The sequence below is a fragment of the Poecilia latipinna genome, unplaced genomic scaffold, assembly GCF_001443285.1.
Source record: "Poecilia latipinna isolate Pla-1442-1.1 unplaced genomic scaffold, P_latipinna-1.0 Scaffold61, whole genome shotgun sequence".
Classification (NCBI taxonomy): Eukaryota; Metazoa; Chordata; class Actinopteri; order Cyprinodontiformes; family Poeciliidae; genus Poecilia; species Poecilia latipinna.
This window is the reverse complement of record NW_015112677.1, coordinates 925,784-947,190: the sequence shown is the minus strand read 5'-3', so window position 1 is coordinate 947,190 and position 21,407 is coordinate 925,784. Positions and strand designations below refer to the sequence as shown.

Genomic DNA, 21,407 nt, shown 5'->3' with positions numbered 1-21,407 from the left:
CACCAACATGGATCTTACAACAGTATTGATTGTGCCCACAGCTTTACATCTTTTCATATCCGACAGGTTTATTTACTGAAGTGTCAGATGGCTGCCTGCTAAATCAATTACAGGATTTATAAGTAGCAAATAGCCTTCTAAACATGCATTTTAGATTAAAACGGCATGCAAAAAAAAAAAAAAAAACAAGAGTTGATTTATCCTCCCTACATGTTCATTTGGGATTCCAGCGTGCCTATAGGTTAGCCAGCTGAAAGCTTTACCCAATCCCGGCTTGCCGCTGTAATCACTGAATGACAGCAGAAAGGTGAACCTAAAAATAAAATTTAAAAAAAGGGTGCAAGCGCTAAGACTGCGCAGCGATGGCAGGCAGGCGGGAGGTCAGCGCTCAGCCTCATAAACATTCAATCAGACAGCGTCTGTGGGGTTCGCCACCGTCTGCTGCCAGCAGAGGTCAAACCAGACATGAACATTGCTTTCACAGCCAATTCCCTCACAAGGACAGGACATGGTGTGCACACAATCCGAGGCAAATCAAAACATTTGACACCAAGAAATTAACAGGAAGCGTCCCCGTTAGGATTATAAACGTGCAACAAACCAGTCAAGTTTTAATCAGCTGTAAAAAGAATTAAAGTTTTTAATATCGTTTGATTTATATTTCAAGTCCCACACAACATAAAATTTTAATAGACTGCATAAGAGTAACCCTTTTTTTTTTTTAAGAATAGAGCTGATTAAGGTCCAAGACTCGATTACAACTTGCAGCTTTTAGGATGTCCACATGTACTACACTGATGAATGTGTTAAATATACCATCTTCATTCTGTGCCACAAAGCATTAATGGTAATAATTCATTAATGCTTTGTGATTAAAAACTGCAAGTCCTTCAGATTCATTTCGACAGATGGGCAATAAATGTTTCAAAGTTGTTAAAATCGCCTATTCATTTATAAATCCATAATGCATACCATCAGTTTTAAGATTTCTTAAATGGCGTCATGAGAGGAATTTATTGCTCCAGCTGGTGTAATGCAATAGAAACCCCTAATCTAATTTGCGAGAGGAAAGCACACCTCAGGGAGAACCGTATCAATTAGGATATCTTTAAGAGGATAAAACGTGTTTGTTGATTCCAACTGCAGTTTGATGTACAGTAGAGGGATCAGACTAAAATAAATTGAGCTGTTCTTTTACCACAAGCCAGATCTTTGCAATGGGAGACTTCTTTTAAAGAAATGTTTGCGTTTCCTCCTTTGGAGCAATAACTAGAGTCATAGCCTCGAAACATTTTATGTCTGCTGCAAAAAGGCTCAGTAGACATGGATAACGGGCAAAAAGGTTAAGCAAATCAACCTGGTCAACACCAAAAACGTCACCGTTTAAAATGCAGCCACATTAATTGAATGACGTTAAACGCTTTAATTTTAAGATCACCTCTTCCAAAGAAACCCCACTGAAAGAGCCATTTGCTTCATACAAGAGCAGCTGATGACTTTAAATATAGTAAGCTGGAATGATTAAATATGACCAAGACAGATGTAAATGCAATGATTAGTTTAAGAGTTATGAATGAAGTGGTCGGGTAGTAAATGGTCAATTTTGAGATAAATCAGTTTTTTTTCAGCTCTATTTTGTTTTTAACGTTGCTTCATAAGGTAAAGTAAACATTTTCTCACAATCCTTGCCTTATGTACAAAAATCCCCATAACCAATCTCGATACGAGACATTAGTGGCAGAGCATGCCGGACATTTTTTATCTTTTTTTTTTTTTTACTTTTCGGCAGTCATTTCATAATCTGGCCAAATCACAAACATCATGGCTCAGTTACATGATGGCCTTCAGCATCTGGTACCTCCTGCTGCACCAGAGGGAGAGCAACAAAAAAAACAAAAAAAAAACCCTGGCAGGAATGTGCATGAATGCGTGCAAGTGTTCCCTCCCCACTTCTGGTGGTCTGTGAACAAAACCTCATGACTCAAGCGAGGTTATGAAGTGGACCTTTTTGCCCGCGTGGCTCCATCAAACTAAGTGATGAGGCTAAACGGATCTTCCCGGGAGAGCGAGACAAGCACAAGTCTCAAATATTATACAACCAAATAAAAAAAATAAAAAAGTGACATGAGCAAAATGTTATTCGGCAGAATGCCCGGTGTTGCCCTCTGCCAAAGCCTGCTCTGACCCACAGACCAGCCAGGTCATTAACTAAATACAACCGACTATCCACTACAGCAGTCAAGAGACTCTTGAGAGGGAGCGCTTCCTCTGGGTCATTATTAGCCCATTAGATAATTAGCTTGCTCCAGAAGGCATCAATGAGCAGCGTAATGCAGATGCACTGATCAGCCATTCTTGCAAACACGCAATCATGATTCAACTTCTGGAAATCCATCAAGAATGTCAAACTTAGTCTGCCATCAAAACATCCAAGTAAAACAAATGCATGTAGGGCCTCATGAGCACCTTAACCTGTGCGTTTACATTAGAATTGCTTTGAGTTTTACTTTTGATTTCAGAGTTCATTCACCTCGATGCATTTTGAGATTCGTTCATTTTACAGCCAATAATGCAAAAATTGTTTGCCAAAAGACTGAAGTTACTCAAGGAAAGATGAGCTTACTGAAAACATGCCCATGAACTGTACAGTAAACACACTGCATACTTTGAGACTCCTTAATTACATTGCAGTGCGACTTCAGATTGTGCCATGATGTTCAGGAAGTCCATGTTGCTTCAATAGCAACATTAAGCTCTTCCAGATTTGTCAGGCAGGTCCAGTGCTGCACTGTTTACTGGAATACTACATAGCTTCTCTGGAGTTTAGCTCACTGTTCTTGATTGGCTATTAACTAGCCAATACAGAATGGAGAGACTGTAGTCATTCCTCTGGTATTGGTACTTTAAACTAGAATGAAGCTCATCAGCAGAGAGAAACATGAAGCGTTTTAAGAATTCTTGATAAACGTTTGCTATGACGTCCAACTTGATAAACTTCCATCTGTAATCCTTCATCAGGACAGAGACTTGAAAAAGATCTCCATGTACCAAATCTGACCTTCATCAAGTTGCTCAGTCCAATTTCTTGAGATGCACCATTAAAGTTCAACAGTTTCACAAAGTCACATGGGACGTCATGTTACAGTCGTTCCTGGACCAAAGGACTCCATGTTGAATAAGACTGCTGTGAGACATGCATTCAGCTTTAGAAGTACACTTTTCCCCTCAGGGTGAGCGAGCTGCAGCACCAACGCCAGCACGTTCATTAGCACCTTGCTAAAAGTGGAACGGGATACAATGCGTCAAAGGGTGTACAAATGCATAAGGAGGTCAGGCATGCTCAGAGTTCTGCACAGAAAAGTTTTCTGCAGGTGTTTGTTCCTGCTCCCCCCCACTCCTCCTCTGCTGCATCATTGCTTCTTGTTTGCCAGCCAACAATGGAAAAAGTCAGGTCAGTCTGCATTATGCACGGCAGCATAATCCCACCCTGCATAATTCCCTTTTAAAATGCTTTCTGGTGTGTTCCCTAGAGTTGAGAAATGCACATTTGAACATGGGCAAGCCTTCACCCTCCAACAGCTAAACAAACTTGCTGCTGGTTTCCACCTTTAGTTCAACTGAGGGAAAATGTTTTTTTTTGTTTGTTTGTTTTTTAATTGTCTGTCACACAGACATTAGCTGCAGCATTTTCAAGCCATGTCTACTTTTTCATGTCACAATCAGTTCCTCCTCCATCTGATGAAATATGCATCGCCAGCCTACATGTACAGCCGACAAAACAATCCAAGATGCTTTTGCTTTGTTTGCCTTTACATTGTACCTTAACCAGGGCAATTATGCTACTGGTGTGGGAGTTTTATCTGGTTTTAACAGAGTTTATTGAATGCAAATCATTCCTCCAGCACATTAGCAGCTGTGGTTCCATCCTCTCTTTCTAATCTCGTGTGCTTTGCAGCAACATCTACACAGGAAGGGGATGCATGCGAGAAAGTAATCCAATAGTCCCAAGTAAGCCACAAGTCATTTCCCAGCGAGCATGCATCATGTTGCCCACACCGCCTGGAAGAACCCATAAAACATTCGGATCCCAAAATAAAAACATTGTTCCAGATATCCTGCTAGTTGCCTTCCTTGGGTAACAGATGAAAGTGTGTTTGTTCCATTCGTCATGGGATTGCTACAGGCAAGCATCTGATGAGGCGGCGTGACTCAAGATCTGCATGCAACGGTTTTAAACCCACAGTTTTACTAGCAACCTTAATCTATAGACCACCGAGTCAATCTCCTCATCCACTTTACTACAGTAAAATTTGATGTTGGTAAACTTGCTACAGGGGAAGAAACCAGAACTGAACAGGATTTGTTCAACAGTTTTGGAAATGGAGCAACACGATAGCTAAAATCAAAATCATCTTTATATTGACCGTTAGGATTTTCCACACTAATTTTGCTCATTTATATTCCAGTGAATAATAAATGCTCATCTCAGGCATCTACACAATCACAGAAAAGCATTTTTTGAAAACATGCATCTCTACTTTTTAACACCAGATTGTAGAGTTAGAAACCATCTGGAATGAGCTCAGGAGAGCAGCAAAGATTATGTTTAACATAATCATGATTATTCCCCAATAGGGAATAATCATTATTTCACATTTTAGCATGTTAGACACATTTTAGCATGTTAGACAACTTTAGCTGTGTTGCATTATTTTAATCGGTAAAGTATTGGGAAGGCTTTTTTTTTTTTATTTAAACGGCATTAAAGTGTCCATTATTTAAGATTTTCCCTTTAGTGGCCTTAAATCAAGCAATGAAGGACTATAAAGCAGACGCAGACAGAAAGGAGGATCCTCTCAAGGGCAGGTGGAGGGATTTAAGCCTGGTCGTCCGGCAGCGACATGGACACTCAACGTTCATACTTAAACACCCCGATCTGCCCACTTCATTCAACCCCAAGCAATAAAATGTGTTTTTAGCAGAGAAGACCTCCAGGAAGTCCAACATTATGGCTGTAATTTTAAAACTTCACATAAATCTTACACGGATTTAAAAAGGACATCAAGTATTGATCGTTTCCTCATAGGAAGTTAGCCAGGCTTCTTCTGGTTTACAACCATCCCAACCTCTGGCTTGGAGAAACTTACAATGTAATCATTTCAATCCGACAGGTCTGTGGAAGCGTGCACTTATAAAGCAAGAGCCCAAAAAGCAGTTAGTATAGCACTTTGTTTTCCAGGAGTGATTACTCAGTGACCTATATAAAGAGGCACTTACGATAAATGGCTGCCTTAGCAGCCCGAGTCTTAGGAATAGCAAGAAAAAAACATTAGCACACCAGGAACCCCGGAAAAGGCTCCCCTGCTGATCAGAAATAACGATGAGGAAGTGGCTGAAACCCAAGACAGCTCTGGGAAAATCTATGCAAGTCTTCAAACCAATGACTAATTATGCTGAATTTAAGATGTGCAACACATCTGGGACAAAAAATGTTCAAAGAAAACATACATTACTCCAGCCTTGGCTGGACTAGATTGATTATTTGCATGGATGAAACTAGAGATTCACTACAAAACTGGCCAATTTGAAAGATAAAGGGTTCGGTGTCGAGCCAACCAATTTTGCATTTTTCCCCTCCGTCGCTAATAAACCACTATATCAGCATAGAGCTCAAGTAGAAAGACTAATACTCAATTCTACAATATCACTACATATAGCTGTAATAAGGTGCAGCAGTATTCAGCAAAGCACTTCTATACGTATAGTCAAAAACATGGGAACTCTTGAGGCTTGTCATTTCATATTTTTGCACTTTTGCTTAGCTCATCTTATACCACAGAATGTCAATTTGTATCAAGCTTGGGATAATTCAATCTGGCAAATAAAGACGAACTAGAGCAGACTTCACCAAAACGGCAAAGTCGTGTTCAAAAGTAGAACAATGTGTTTTTTTTTTGCCGCTTTTAACCACTCCTGGAATATGCTCCTTTTTGAAATGTTGACAACCTTTTGGAAAACTCAAACTCAAACAGTTTTAGTAATGGTATGCTGGGCGCCAAGATGGTGTAGTTCAAGACTCCAACCCCTTTCATCTTGGTTTTAAGCAAACCCTTTTTACAGTAGCTGTTCTCAGCGTGACCCCACTTCTGCTCCCAAGAGAGGGTAGGAGAAAAAAATAAAATAAAACTATGGGAAGGATTTTTTTTTTTTTTAAGTTGCTACAATGCCAGAAGTGAAGCTGTTAAAAGGTTGATACTGGAGGTTGGAAAACTACCTGCCTAAACACAGCATCTTCAATCCTCAACTGCAACGATGCCAGTGAACCATAAACATCATCATCGTATTATTTTATACTCAAGTAAAAATTGTGAACTTCAATTTGTGCATAGAATGTTATAAACAAGCAGCCAAGTCTTTAAAACATCTGCATGCATTACCAACAGGCCCTCACTTCCATTATGGTGGACAGCTTTAGAAATTATCTTCATCCAGTCAGCTTCTGTTGTGGCCATTACCACAAGGCAATAAAAGCACATATTTTCTAGTGGATGACTATCGATTGCCTGTAGATTTATTCATTGACTGCATTTTCCCAAAAGTGATAGTTGCATCAACAGTTCAGGACAAACAAGAACAGGCTGATGGCACAACGCCAGACGAAAATGCACGTCTTGCTTTCACGCAACTGCACAAATGAGATCAGTGGCTGCGCTTTCATTTTACTGCAACTTTAACAGGATTATTCACGAGACGGGAATAAAAGTCATATGACCAGCTTTAAACCAACAAGGCAGGCCGGCGGTGGGATGAGAGGAGAAATTTGAGGAATGTCACGGCCCAGCCGGTGCCCCAATTGCTAAGGAGTCGGGAAAGTCGAAGTGCGGAAAACTTCAGAGTCTTGTGATTAAAGTTTTCAGACCATGTGGCCTTAAATGGGGGGGGGGGAACATTTACATATTTGTATTGTTTAACGGTGAAAAAGAAATGCCATTTTTGCTCCGTCACACATCAACAGCAGGAAACATTTCTATAATCCCTTCAACATCCTGCCTCCTATGAACAGTAATGAAATAATAACCTGGTAAACTTCACCAAGTGAGTAAATGAAACATTTGAAATTGCTTCCGAATTATCCATGACCCAGAGCGTTCCGCCGCAGGCTCATCAGCGTCGCAGGTTGACACAAGTACCTGTTGAGACGCAGTATGCAGAATAATCATCCTGTGGGTTTTAATTCATCTGTAATAAAACAGGTCTTGCATTAGACTGAAGGTTATTTCACAGTCGTCTCTGAATCCTCTTCAGCCTGCGAGTTGTGCTACAGGATGGGTGTCATTTATAGAAATCTTTATAAAATAAGTAGTTAGCTGGGACTTAACTTCTAGGCCTGGCAGCTTTGCCATTCTCTTTCTACTGAGTCACGCAGGGGTCACGGAGCACATGTGACTCAGGGTTTGAGGAAAACACGAGTTTGCCAGACTGAACCGATCCAAGTGACCAAGAAAATCCATGAACTCATTGGTTAAAATGAAAATAAGGAGAAAATTCTAGCCATGTTCGAGTCCCAATTGGGAAACGTATGTTTAAGCAGTTCTTGTGCTACGCAAGGTCAGCAGGCAGTGAAGCGCACGAGTTGCCAAAATATCCACATTTACAGGAAGGTCAGAAGAGCTGCACTCCGAGTCATAGTAAATACAATTTCAGAGCGTTTGTCCGCACATTCATTTGCGTTCTTGTTTTCATCTCATTCGTGAAAAGTTAACAAATGTCCAACAGCAATTCAGAGATTCAGTGATTTCGCAACTCTAGTTGCAGTCATGCAAAATGGACATGAGGATCAAAAGTGCTTATTAGTTGATTTCTCTTGCCCATTTTAGTAGCATTTACACCCAATTACAGGTCAGCTTTGAAACCTCATTTCCATTTGAAAATGTCAACTTTGTTGGCACAAAATTATGAGTCACTGGAAGTATGAAATATAAAATGGAAACAGCACATCAGAATTATCTAGACTATCCGACTTCTACCCACATGGAGAAAAAGATGAAATCCGGCCATTTAAGAGAAAGAAAAATATCCTTGTTTAGATTAGAATAAAGATTATAGGGGTGTGATAATGTTATACGTCCATCCTTATCTGTGCTTACAACATATGATTATGGTTTCAGAGCAGCCTAGCTTGAAGCAACATGGGATCTCCATAAACCAGTCAACAGGGCCAGCATAATGCAATCACTTTCTCCGTTTCCACCTATGGCTGAAATGTAGCCAAATGAAGTTCATGTATTTGAGACAGAAGAATAATTTCTAGGGTAAATACAGTGGTTCCACCTTTGTATTCTTGAACAGATATACCTCAGATTGCAACCAAGGACAGAAAAAAAAAAACTTCAGAAGTTTAAAACTTTAACATACCTGGCTCTGAACAGTTCTTTGGTTCTGTGTCATTTTCAGATCTGGAAGCCATTAGTCTTCTACCCCAGTGTTCAAGGTCTGGATGTCCCTCCACAATCATCCCATGCCCTGAAAAAAGAAAAAAACGGAACCGATTAGCCAACAGTAGCAGATACACATTCAATTCTTGCAGCATGTCATGCATTTAAAAGTTAACTGTAGAACCTGTAGTTTTAAAGAAACCTTAACTCAATTCTGCAACAAAAAAAAAAAAAAAAAAAGCTGATGTTTTACAGCACATTTCATGCGCAGGAATCCATGATCATCCAACCAAGGTTTACTTTCACTTAATCCTTTAAAAGTTCTCATTTATGTAGATGTGGAGTTTTTATCCAGCACCGACACGACGTCAAAATACAGCTGTGCCATTATGTTTTAGGGGTGGAGGCTTTTTTTTAATAAAACTGCTTTTAAGCCTCTAATGAGGACAAGAGGGGGAGAAAAAAAAAAAATCTCAAACCTATTATGTAAAGTCGTTCAAATGCACCGAGCATCACTTTAAAGTTGCAATTTTCATAAAACGCTGTGATGCAAAGCCAATGCTGGACTGTGGCACAGGATGATGAAACAGTGATGCTGTGTGCACATTTGTACTGCTCACAAGGGAATATAGACAACTAATAAGGCAGTGCTTAATTCATCCAGAGCTTAGCCAATCAGTCTTGCTGCTTCTGTCTAGCTTCAACTCATGGATTATTAAACAAAAACTATCTAATGCACATAATGCATGTAGATATTTCCAGCTCCAGGCTAAACTGCATAAATTCCACTTTTAAAAACAAGATTACACATTACAGAACTTGGACCCATCTACAAATTTTATTGCCTGCAACCAATGCCATTTCCCCCCCCCCACCCCAAAATCTCCTGGTTTGTCTCAAAGATAATCCAATGGTATAACCATCTGAATTCAACAAAAAATATCTTTCTACAAATTAAGTTCCCTGATGGTTGAAAGGCATCTACACATATGTACAACTGCACAAATAAGTTTTGAGAAACGTTCCACTTAAATAGTGATTAACATACTAAAATGCCATTTTTGTCATGCAAGAAGTCAGAATAGCCAAGATGGCCACAAAATGGTGTACCGACAAAAGGGAAATCAATCACAAGTCAACCTACAGAGGATATGTCACCCCATCATCGATTTTAATACACAACTCGTGTATGACTGCAGTACTAAACTTTCTGAAAAAAAAAAAAAAAAAAAAAGAAGGAAAGGTTACAAAATTGATTAGACTTTTGACAAGACTAGTAGTTTTTATAAGTACCTGATATCCAAGTTTCACAATACATTTGATTCTGTATTCTTTGGCTCATTTGTTAAAACATACCATAAATCAATTATTATGCAGGGGATTGCCGTTTAATAATTGGACTCCCAAATCAAATTCTGCTTGAGGTATAACCCAGTCTCAAAAAGTGTTTAAAATATATATAAAAAGTTCAGTATTATAGAATTAAATCCTCATTTCCAGGCATCAGACAAGAACAACAGTGCTAAACTTGCCACAAATAGTTTTTTCTAGACTCAAAGACCAATCCAAAAGTATTTCAGAAGCCACTAAATCAAATTACATTTGATGAGACGCTACCGCTTCCCACAATTTGTTGCTTTCCAAGAACAAACTCTCCAGCTATCAGTTTAAACCATTTTCACCAGTCAAGTCATTTGGCTGGTCTGACATCTCTGGCCTCCCCCCTCGATCAGATGTTCCACTGAAAGCCATCCAATTTCATATCTTATCACTAGACCAGTTTATAATAATGTGGCCTGTGTGCGATATTAGAAAACTGGATTAGATATACACAGTCATTTTAAATTTAGTGAAACAGTTCATCAAATTGCAGTTTTCCATACCAGTTACTTGTGAAACCACATGCTCACAACTATGACATTTCCACTTAAAGAGTCAACACAGGGCGACAGTTTGAGCTGTCCAGTTTACCACCAAGTTGCATTCATTTAAGGATGCGATTCTGTCAGCACCTCTGGGCAGACAGAGAGGGTGTCGGCGCTATAATACGAGCTACAGCCAGTTGTGTGACACTGCTGCCTTGTGCAACATCAGATCTCCTACAGACAGTGTTTTCATTCATTTATATTCACAGAATCATGATCGTGCACACTTTAAAAACAGGAAATTGTAATTGTGGTGCCTTTATACCCAAAAACTGAAAAACTAAATAATGTAAAGCCTTTGAGAGGAGAGTTGGGAGGATAAGAGTAATACAGGATTCAATATGGCCTATACAGACAAAACCCACTACTTACAATGTAATAAGACCAAGGGGAAATTTACCCAACATGAACATCTTTACCATGGGATCCCCCCCACCCCACTGAATAAATACATTCTAGAAAAAGTTTCAAGTGCAAGATTATACGACAAAAAGTGAGGTCAAGCATACCTCCATTGTGTGAGACGTGTTCATGTAACGCAAACCTAAAATGACCAAAGACTGCCATGCAAAAAAAAAATATTCAGAAGTCCAAGCCCACCTTGAGAAAAATCAGTAAATTTGCCTGCGGTTGACACTACTGAACATCCGACGCAGGCAGTAATGGTTTAATAACATCCTCTCGCTCTGTCTGAGAAGCCCAGGAGGCAGATAAACCAAGGTAAACCATCCATCAAAAGTCACACGATGTGAACAAGCACACCTCAATTTTTTGCTACCATAATTTTTTTGCTCAATCACACAGTCAGCCTGTCAGAGCAATGCCCCGCTGCTCAACACACCTGTTCCTGCCACCCGCCCGCAGGTCTGCTACATGTGCATATGCACGCAGCGATCAGCGGGAATTACGGCATGTTGAGCCCCACCCCTGCTCCACAAAGATGCAACCCAGAGGCAGCACAGCACATCCTATCCATCTGGGCCGGTCGGCAAATCATTTGCCACCAGTAGTCTTAGCTCACCTTTAGCTTACATAGTGGATGTCCGTTCTTGGTGGCAGGAAATGGGAAACTTTCCCCCCCTCCCCTTTTAAGAGAGAAGTGTGGGAGCCGTTTTTACTCATGAGTGTGCAGCAACAAGTAGAGGAGGGGCAGCACTGCATCTCATATGGTAAGAAAACAAAATCCCCTTCTCGTAACTGCCATCTCAGTACATTTACATTACTATTAAAAAAATGGCAAAATGAGAACTGGTTTTAAAACATTGGTACAACTGGTCCATGGTAAACACTATAGCTTCATTGTCCATCCCAAATCCTCTCTAAAGGTTGGAAGTCTAATAAGTCAGCATCAAAAGGCCGCTCATGCTCAGCTTTGGGTGGTCCTGAGTCAGAAGATCAAATGAAAACATAGGTCCTCAACAATGGCTTCTAGAACAAACCATCAGGGATTCATTCCATTATAATCCATAATATAATTTCAGAATAATCTTTTAAGCCTCTTGTTTCTAGTGTAATTAACAAAACACTTGTGGTAATCCCTTAAGGGTCTGAAATCAGGTACACCAAGTGTTTGAATGCCTTTAGCCCAGAACTGCTGAGCAGTAGGGGCTAAAGGACCAGCAGACAGCACATCAGGTTCTCATCTAGTGTCTTAACCAGCAAGTTCTATTTTTAAGGCATTGCAGTTGCATCTTTGAGCTATAAACAAAGTCCATGGTTTCTCCCCTCCCCAAGGCTCAAGTCCACATCCTGCTCTTAATTTATACATGCCACCCCTGAAATCTCAAGTTTTCACAGTTATGTGAATGATCCACAGCTTTAAACAGGCATGTCTCCCGATGAGACGGGACCATCAGATGCCCTTTCTAACCAGATCCAAGATATGGGTAAAAACATTTTCTACACTGCAACCAAAACAAAGTAGTCAGTCTTAAGCATTGTGAAACCGTCAAGAGATGTTAAGAACCTTTGTGCCATTTTGATACAAATCTAAAAAATTTTTGTCAAGGATATTTACAAGCAATAACCGATTAACAGCGTCTTGCTTAGAGCACCAACAATACAACCACTGCACCGAACCCAGGACATTTATTCGTCGCTGCCTCTGGACTCCATTATTACGAATCCCTCTAGAAGACATGGTGGAAAATGTTCCTTTGATGTATGCTTACTGCAATATTTGCTGGTCTATTTTGTATACAGTCACAAATGTCAATTTGAAATTTCAAATAGCGCCTGGGTGAAAATGTTATTGCAAAAATTGATTTATTCGCTGCACGTTTGTGTAAGGTCGAGATGGAACTGCACGTTAAAAATCAGCCCTTTAAATCATTCAGACCAGCGCAAAAGAAAACCAATCAAAACTGTCAGATGATTTTATTACTCCGTGATAATTACTCAGAAATAGTCCAACGCAAAAAAAAAAAAAAAATCCCCATGTCCCCTAGAGGACTCCGTACGTTATTGAAATACTCAACAAATCTCACGTTTGACAAGGACCAGAACAAAAATTCACATCACTTAAGATTTCATTTCTGTGCTTGTAATTTCACATTTTCAGTGGTTCTTAAAGTGACTTTTGTTTTAACCGTGGGTTAGTAGCCCTCAAATGTACATGCCCCTTTTAATACACCAAGATTTTTCTAATCTACAAAAGAAATTAAATAAAGCTAGGTGAGCAAATATTTTAATTTAACTAAAAACTAATTTTGGGAAATTCAATAAATAAAAATCCACAATATTTAACTCATGACAACCCCCTTTTTGATTCAGGTCAGCACCCCATAACACATCTATGCTGGTTTTTCCAGCAAGATTTAGTTTTAAACTCTTTGTCATTTCATAACTTAAAATGTTGAACTCATTCTTTGCCGATTTAGATACATGCCATGACTCACTGCAACACAGTGGGAAAAAAATAATAATAATAATAAAAATTGTCTTCAGCAGTCTGGCAGACATAAGGATTAAGCCAAAACTGGCTGGAACTGTTTACACAATTTAATTCACTTTATCTAGTACCTCAGATCATGATGCTGCCAACACCATGCACCACAGTAGAAGTTGCGTTCTTTTGGAGAGTCTTGTTCTTGTGGCAAATCTGGTATTTAAGCCAATAATTTAGGGAGATTCTATCCATCTTTCGATACCTTTTAGACCAGATTTACAAAGAATGCAGTAGGTTGATTGAGGTCACAAACCATTAGGTAAACACTCCCCTCAGTGTTAAATTACTGACAAATGCACAATAAGATCATGTTGTCTGTAAGATCTAGTTCTAGGCAATAGAGGTTATAATCCAAAGGACAATGTTGGACTTTATTGAAAAGGTGGTTTTGCAAACCTTTTGTTTATGCAACACATGCATAAACTAAAGGGTTTATGCAAAGGATATTCTCACTTGCAACTAGGATGTTGCATTTTTTTTATTCAAAGCTCAGAAAATCAAATGTTTTGAATAGCAAACACCTATGATCAGAGTGACATGAAGTCCATTTAGCATGTGTTGGGCTTCAGATGAGATATTTTCATGCCAAAAAGTAGGACAAAAGCTTATGGAAAAGCATATTTTAGATATAGTCCATGACTGAGGGACCCGAGAGCATTTGGGAGAATTAGAAGGTCCTACGGTTCATCATATCTGAAAAGTTTCCCTAAAATAAGACGGCTACAGCTAGATATTCTCATCGAAACCGCAAGTACGATAAACATACAAATAAATCGACTGCAGTCAAAATTCCTGCCACAAATTCAGGAGACCATACGATCAGTTTCCCGGGGGATGGCCATTGTGTAGTTAACCTTAAATCCCAGTTGCGTCTCATTCTTCACCAGCAAAAATGTCAAGGTTGACCATCAGATTACATAACAGCGTGAGGGCTGAGTGGGATGCTCTGCACGAGCCTGCCGCGAGAGTTCCTGTACACGAGAGGGCATGTTTGGGTTGCGCTCGCGCACACGAGACATGATCACCACCACCGTCGGAATCTTTCTCCTCAATGTGCTCGCCAATGAAGAAAATAAATAAATAAAAATCCTAAGAAATCGCAAACCCCTTCTCTACGTCCCTCCCTCCTTCCTCCCCATCCTAGTGATCGTCGGTGGCCTCTGCGTAAAAATCAGCATGCGGAAGCAAAAGGAGCATGATCATCTTCGTGAACCAGTGTGTGCAAAATGTGCGTGTGTCTTGTGTGAAGCCCCGGGCCAGACGCGATGATGCCAGCAGTAACCATGATCTTGACGCTCCACAGATGACGCGCCTGGAAACGGTACATTCTGATACGCATTAACGAAAAAGGAAAGACAAAAATAATAATAATCACAATAAAATGAGGTCGAAAAGCAAATTAACATTTTAAGTAAAAAAAAAAAAAAAAATCTTCACGTGGATGAGGAGCATGCTGTAATTACAAACGTGCCTGTCAGTTTAAAAACGTGCCGCCGCGCACACTGCGGCACACAGAATGTACTTTCATTAAAAAGCTGGGAGCTGACAGCATGTGCAGCTTCAGAAACTCTAAACACTTATTTGAATCATTTAGATGAACTGCATGCACAGGTTGGACAGAGTGTTCCTAAAGGGAAAGAAACGAATCTTTTTCATCATTTGCCCTTGAAATTAAAGCAAGAATTATAAATTTTTTTATGGATACGGCCAAGCATGATCACTCTGCAGATGTCTGATGCTCCCCTTTCGCCCCCGGTGCATCCCCCTATTGTCACCCACACACTCACCTGTCTTAGTTAACAGTGCCGACATGCTCCATGCCACGAAGAGGACACTGCAGATGAAGCAGACCTGAACGAACAGCATCTCCCTCCTCTTGCGAACTTTGAAGATCTTCGCGATTATCGTCTTTTTGGACGGGCACACGGTTTCGGAGTCGTCCCGCTCCATGCTCCGCAGCTCGCTCGGCCGGGGGCCACTTTTTTCTGGCGCGTCCTTGAGAGCCGAAGGGAAAGCTGCCGCCCGGCTTGTCTCTTCACACGGAGTACAGCCGGGATGTGGTCCTCATTTCAAGTCGTCCAAGTGCGCAGACCTAAGAGTAGTGAAGCGAATAGTTTTTTTTTTTTTTTTTTTTTTTCCCTTTCCTTCCCCCGCAGCTTCCGAAGAGCCTTTTAGGCTGGACAGGGCAATGACAGCGCGGTCAAATTTGATCAGCGTGGGTCCAAAATGTATTCAGCGATGCTCCTGAATTCGGCTCGAGTCTGCCAGACTGGACGGAATGTCATTTTGTAGCACGCATCCTGTCCCGAAGGAGGGGGGGAAAATAAAGTCCTTGTCCGCTGAAGAGTTAACGTTCAACATAAGATGCGCCAGTGTTCAGTCACAAACCTGGAAAAACGCTCAGCTGCGCCGCATCACAAATCCTCCGCACCTGCGCCTGTTAAGTGAAACCAATCTGCGCTCATCAGGGATAATTGTTCAAATCGGGCAGCAGTCGTGCCGTGCGCCTCCACCCCTCCCCGCGTATGAACTCCCTCTCCGCGCTGAACAACCGGGCGGGCGAAGAGAGCCGACCGAGCAGAGCACGCCTTAAGTACAAGCGAACTTTGCGACTGCTGAGGACAAGCGCCTGTTAGGATTCCCAGATACTGGAGAGCCAGCTCAGGAATAGTTGGATATTCTTAACAATAACAGCATCATTTTTCATGTAATTTAAAAAAAATAAAGTGCTACAGAAGATGGCGTACCAGCTGTCTTCTTAATTTTGGAAAGAACGTGAATTACGAACCATCACCGAAAGGTTTTATTTAACTGCTGAGTGACTCAACTGCTAGACTTCTTTTCAAAAACTTTAAACTATCTCTAATATTATTACAATTTATTTCCTGGAGGAGCCAGATTTTAGTCTTTCAAATTGAAAGCATCAAGTTTTTTTTTTTTTTTTTACAATTTGTACTTCATTTATTCATTCATTTCTTGTTTACTTGCCATATGTAAGCAGTATATATTTTCAGTATTACTTTTATAGATTAAGCAAATAAGCTTCAGATCCCCTTAATGAGATAAGCTGGATAAAATCCCTCCAACCTGATTTGATTGCTGGTCACCTGTGCTTCTATTCACAGTGAAAAAAAACGTAATCGAGAAGAAAACCTAAATAAAAGGATCAGGATTCTCATGGGGACTTAATTGGGGTTTTAATTTTGTGTTATTTATTTCTTCCCTCGTTATCAAATCTGGAGGTGACTCAAAAAACGTCCAGGGCTTAAAACCCCCCTGCTGGCCAAGAGGCCTCAAGAGAAACTATATTCTCAAAGGGTATGCTGACAAGTGGATATGAAGGAAAACCTTCATATCTTAAAGGTTATGGGTCTGAAATAAATATGTTTCTTTTTTATTTAATCATTAAAATATTTGTCTGGACTTATTCTCTCATTTATGGTACAACGTCAGTGTTAGGATCTGTGTAGTTTCTGTCTGTCTAGTCCTGTTTTCCCCTGAGTCTGTCTTGATTGATCCCAGCTGTGTGTCGTTCCTGTGATTACCCTCCCAGTGTATTTAGTCCCACCTGTTGTCAGTGTTCTTTGTCGGATCGTCGTCGTGTCTCACGTCTGTGTCTGTTCCTGGGCTGCCAGAGATTGTCTGTTGTTCCTCCTGGTTTTTTCATTAAATTATATTTCATCATGACTACCTGGGATTCCCGGCGTCTCTCTCAACCACACATCATGACAGTCAGTATAGATTGGTAATTTATGATCAATCTTTCCCCCCTGTGTTATCCTTACAGGTATTTGAAACCTCGCTCCATTCATTTCTATATGAATTAATTGTTTTAAAACAATATTTCATTGAATGCTTTGGTATTTGAAATGTTGAAATAGCACAAAGATCGCAAAGATAGATGCATAGAAGAAACACGAGCAGCAGTAAGATATTAGGACTTCAAAAGCTTTACATATTTGAAATGAATGATTTTAAAGGAGCTTTTTGTGTCTAAATCTAAAACTTTGTTATGAAGAATCTCTGTCATACATGTGGTTTCTGGATTTCAGTAAACTATCTCCATGGTGAACTAAGGAAGTAGTCGTATAAATGATCAAAGGTGCTTGATGAGTTTGGTAAAAAAAAAAAAAAAAACGTGTTTAAAATTTTTAATCTATGGGAAATTCAAACAAAATCAATCCGTTCCTCAATTTTAATTAATCTCTGCTCTTACTATAGGTTTGATTAGTTTGTGTGGTTCATATTTTAAGTTGAACATGATCAAATGCACTAAACAACTGAAGATAATGATTGTTATTTTTAAACTGCATGAGCACAGAAGGCAGAAAGCTGCCGCTGCAGGTGAGCTTCAATGCAGGACGGCCTCCAAATAAATATCTGCTCGTTGTCCTGTACAACCTTAGACTTCGGAGAGTCGTATTATCTGTGTTCAGACTCGACTCTTTGAATTGTCTTTAAAAACTATGTGTGCAGAAAAAGTTTACAAATTCAGCTCTTCCTTGTCTGCACTGAAAGCACCGCGCTGCTCGCCATTGATCAGCCCAGAACATGGTGATCTTTCACACCGCCGGAGCTTCGCAGTGCCGCTAATGACAAAATCATCCATATCTTTTTACAGCTGGATTATGAAACCAAATCCAATATCTTTCTGGGTCCCTGAGCATATCCCCTTTTAATAACTGGCCTGCAAGTCACCTGCAATCCCCATTTTGATATAAAGCTGAATAATTGAGGTTGTAGATCCTCCAGCTCAGAAGCATCAATGCTTCCATTACCCCACAAATCTAAAAGGAGATGATTTTTTTTTTTATGGCCTCAAGGTTTTAACTGCCATGATAAAAAAAGGGCTTATTCTAGTTGCTTTTCAGAAAATTGGTTTATATGGAGAGATCTATTGGAACTGGGTATGCAAAAAAATTATATTTCAATGGAGTCACTGCAAGAAGCTACACACAAGCTGTATGTTAATACTTCCTGTAAGAAAAAGATACATTTAAACTGACTGTTTGATATGAAGTTTTACCACATTCACCACTCTGCAAAGAGGTCCTGAGTCATCCCTTTCTTTTGCTTTCAAGAGTCTTTTGGAGCCATCATCCCACATGTTCTTGTTGACTTTTGCACCTACCCAAGATCGAGTTGCAGATGTGAACGATCCAGAAAAGGAAAAACCCAGACATGTTTCTGTCCAGCAACTCTCCTCGAACAATTCTGAGGAATGGCAAGGTGTTCCCTTGCCAGATAGGATGCAGTACATCCAGTAAGTTCAGAGTTTCCAGCTGGGCATCCTATCAGAGAGACATGACCGGAAAACCTCCCAGGGGAGATGCCCAAGAGGCGTCCTTAAGAACTACGGCACTCATTTTGATGCAGAGAAGCAAGGGCGCTTCAACTCATCTCTACGGCTGAGTTTGGCCACTCTATAGAGGAAAGCATGTTTCAGCCGCTAGATTACAGATGGAAAGGTAAATCAGGCTTTTTGGATCATGTAGCTGCAAAGGCCCAAATCCAACTATCCATCTGTCGCAACCTTTCTATTATAAATACAGAAATCTTAAACTCAAGGGACTCAAAAATAGAAGACAGCATTGGAAATAAGTCTGTTTTAGTTGGATCTTAAGCCACTTTGTTTTGTATTAATCTGTTAAAAACAACAATAAAGCCATTTCATGTGCATAAAATGTTATTTTAGCTGAAATGAGGTACCATAATATTCTGCACAATGTCATTGTGCCCAGGAATTAAAAAAAAAAAAACTGGACAATAATTTAAAAAAAATGGGTGAAAAAGCTGCTGAAGCAGATTCAAGTTCAATTTGGCATCAATGCTCCCCCCCTGACTACTGTACTACTGTTTAGTAGTTGGCACTCTCTCAAGTGTGTCACCAATACAGTCAAGCTGAGGACTCTGCAGAGTCCAGTGAGCCAAATGCAAATGGTGAGGGGGAACTGTTATGTGGCGTTAGATGGCAGGAGCTTGAATTACAGGGTTTTAACTAAACAAAGCAATTAGGCTTCTTTTTTGGAATCTACTGAGTAGTCAACATTCAGAGTAAAGCACTTAAAGACAGGTTTAAGACTGTGCCTAAAAATAACTGGAAACAACTTTCTCACGTACATTTAGCTCAGCTGTCCATTATTGCCATAATTATCAGGCCTCTCCTGGATAAAAGGAGTCCGTTCCCAAAGGGAAGCCTTTAATAACTTCAAGTATAGCAAACTATCTACCATGTGGAAAATATGCTTACTTTAAGTTTTGCTGAGAGCTAGCTGAGAAGTTGGCTTATTTAATTCTTAAAGTAGTGGCAAACACCAAGTCTGAAGTTGCTCGTGGGCAACACAAAGAAATAAACTTTACCTACGAGCACTTCGTTTTTAAGCCCGCTAATTAACATGTTAACTTGTTTTCCAAGTTTAATTAAATCTAATAAGGGTCAAAAGACAATTTTCTTTGAGGGGGTGTAAGTTTTCCTCATGCCAAACTGAGCTAACCTGCTGCCTGTAGATTCATTTAGCAAGAACAAGGCTAATGAGGGTAATAATTATCTGCGTTATGTAAATTTTAAGATAGTCCTTTAGCAACTGAGCACAGCAACTGTCACGCAACTAAAAACACACAAGTGAGGGGGTTGTGAGGCTTCTTGTGCTGCATGTATGCACAGAGGTCTTCTGCTGCCTCCAGCTTTGCCAGCACAGCATGCAGGGAAACTTCTGCAGTCATCTCTGCTTATATTGGTCCACGCATGGATTGGTCATGCTAACGTCAACTTCACACCACCAACGCTGCTGACCGCTTAAGCAAAAAAAACCAAAAAACAACTAAATTTAAAGGATCAAAACCTTTACAATCTTCTGCGGAAAAGAGTTACATAAGATCAGGACTGTCCTTGTCAGTACAGTCTGAGGCAGCTCTCCAAAATCATTAACCGTCATTTCCAAGAAGCATCCAAGAGGCTGTGTGAGAGGGTGAACATGGAAGGCGTTGCGGGTCATTAATCAGAGCTTTCCAAATTCGTCGCCAGGGCTCGTCTTTAGCAGACTGGGTCTTCCGTTTGCGCACATATACAACATGTGTGACTCGTGCCAGTGCCAAGAGATTAGTCCCCTCCAGGCCCCTGTCCACACAGTAGGGAAGGCAGTTGGGAAGAAGTGCCAGGGCCTGCTTACAGAGATTTAGCCACTGCTTTAGACTCCCTGCCTTAGTCAAACTTACACGTCTTTCTGTGTGTACAGTGGGTCCGAAAGAACAGCCACTGATCTGCAGAAGAGATAATAAATGGATCTTCAGAGACGTCCCAAGAACAGCTGGAGTGATGTTAATGTGTTGTCCTGATATAAATGTCAAGACATGTGTCATATACTTGAAGTGCAAATGACTAATGACTAGAGGTGAAGCACTTAACAATGATAGTCACACAACAATTGCCGTTTGACTCAGAACTGCTCACTTCAGCTCCAGCAACATTTTTGCTGGGATGATTCATCTTGTTTATTCGCTGGTTTGCACTGATTATGTTCCAGTCTTAATAAGCGACTGTTGTTTTTGCTGTTGTGGAGATATTTTGACAATAAGGCCATTGTGAATCAGCGCGCTACATGCATTTCATTTTGAGTGAGTTTGAAATAATTCCCTTGCTTTTTAGCTAACTTCTTGGCATTTAATAAAAACCTCTTGCTGTTACTAGCAAAGGAGTTGCTCAGTTAGCACATAGCTTGCGGAGAACATTTTGTCATCAATAACTTCCCTACTTCCCTACCCATCTGGACAATTTTATATCTATTTTCTCTAAGCCAGTGGTACTCAAGCTTTTTAGCTTCTGATCCAAAATAACAATAAAAGAGGCTCATGAGCCTATCTATTAAGTATTCAACAAAGTCAGTTCAACAAACGATACCAAAAGAAGCATCAACCACCATTTTTGCTCTATTTTTTATTTGTATAAGTGGTGTTTGATTTGTTTTATAACATCCCTAAAATCACATGCTTTATTATTTCCCATTTTTCTAAATGTTATCTTTTTTTAAGAGGATCTTAAAACCCCACCCCAATAAATCAAGTTTAATATTTTGACTGACCTTGTTTCTGTCAGTCTGCTCA

The 21,407-nt window shown here is 40.1% G+C and overlaps 1 protein-coding gene across 3 annotated transcripts in view; it reads right to left on the bottom strand.

Moving 5' to 3' along the window:
• The window catches only part of slc24a4b (solute carrier family 24 member 4b), a 31,257-nt gene extending 15,403 nt beyond the window's left edge, over positions 1-15,854 (bottom strand). Inside the window, exons 1-3 of one of the 3 annotated variants that reach the window (XM_015057689.1) lie at positions 15,696-15,853; positions 15,095-15,399; positions 8,416-8,523 (exon numbers count right to left, since the gene is read on the bottom strand). In XM_015057689.1, the coding sequence (XP_014913175.1) occupies positions 8,416-8,523; positions 15,095-15,257 (271 nt within the window). In that variant the 5' untranslated portion in view covers positions 15,258-15,399; positions 15,696-15,853. Of the gene's footprint in view, positions 1-8,415; positions 8,524-15,094 lie in introns of all 3 variants that reach the window. The other 2 variants (XM_015057699.1, XM_015057682.1) reach the window with 2 other exon arrangements.
• Between the last annotated feature and the right edge of the window lie 5,553 nt (positions 15,855-21,407).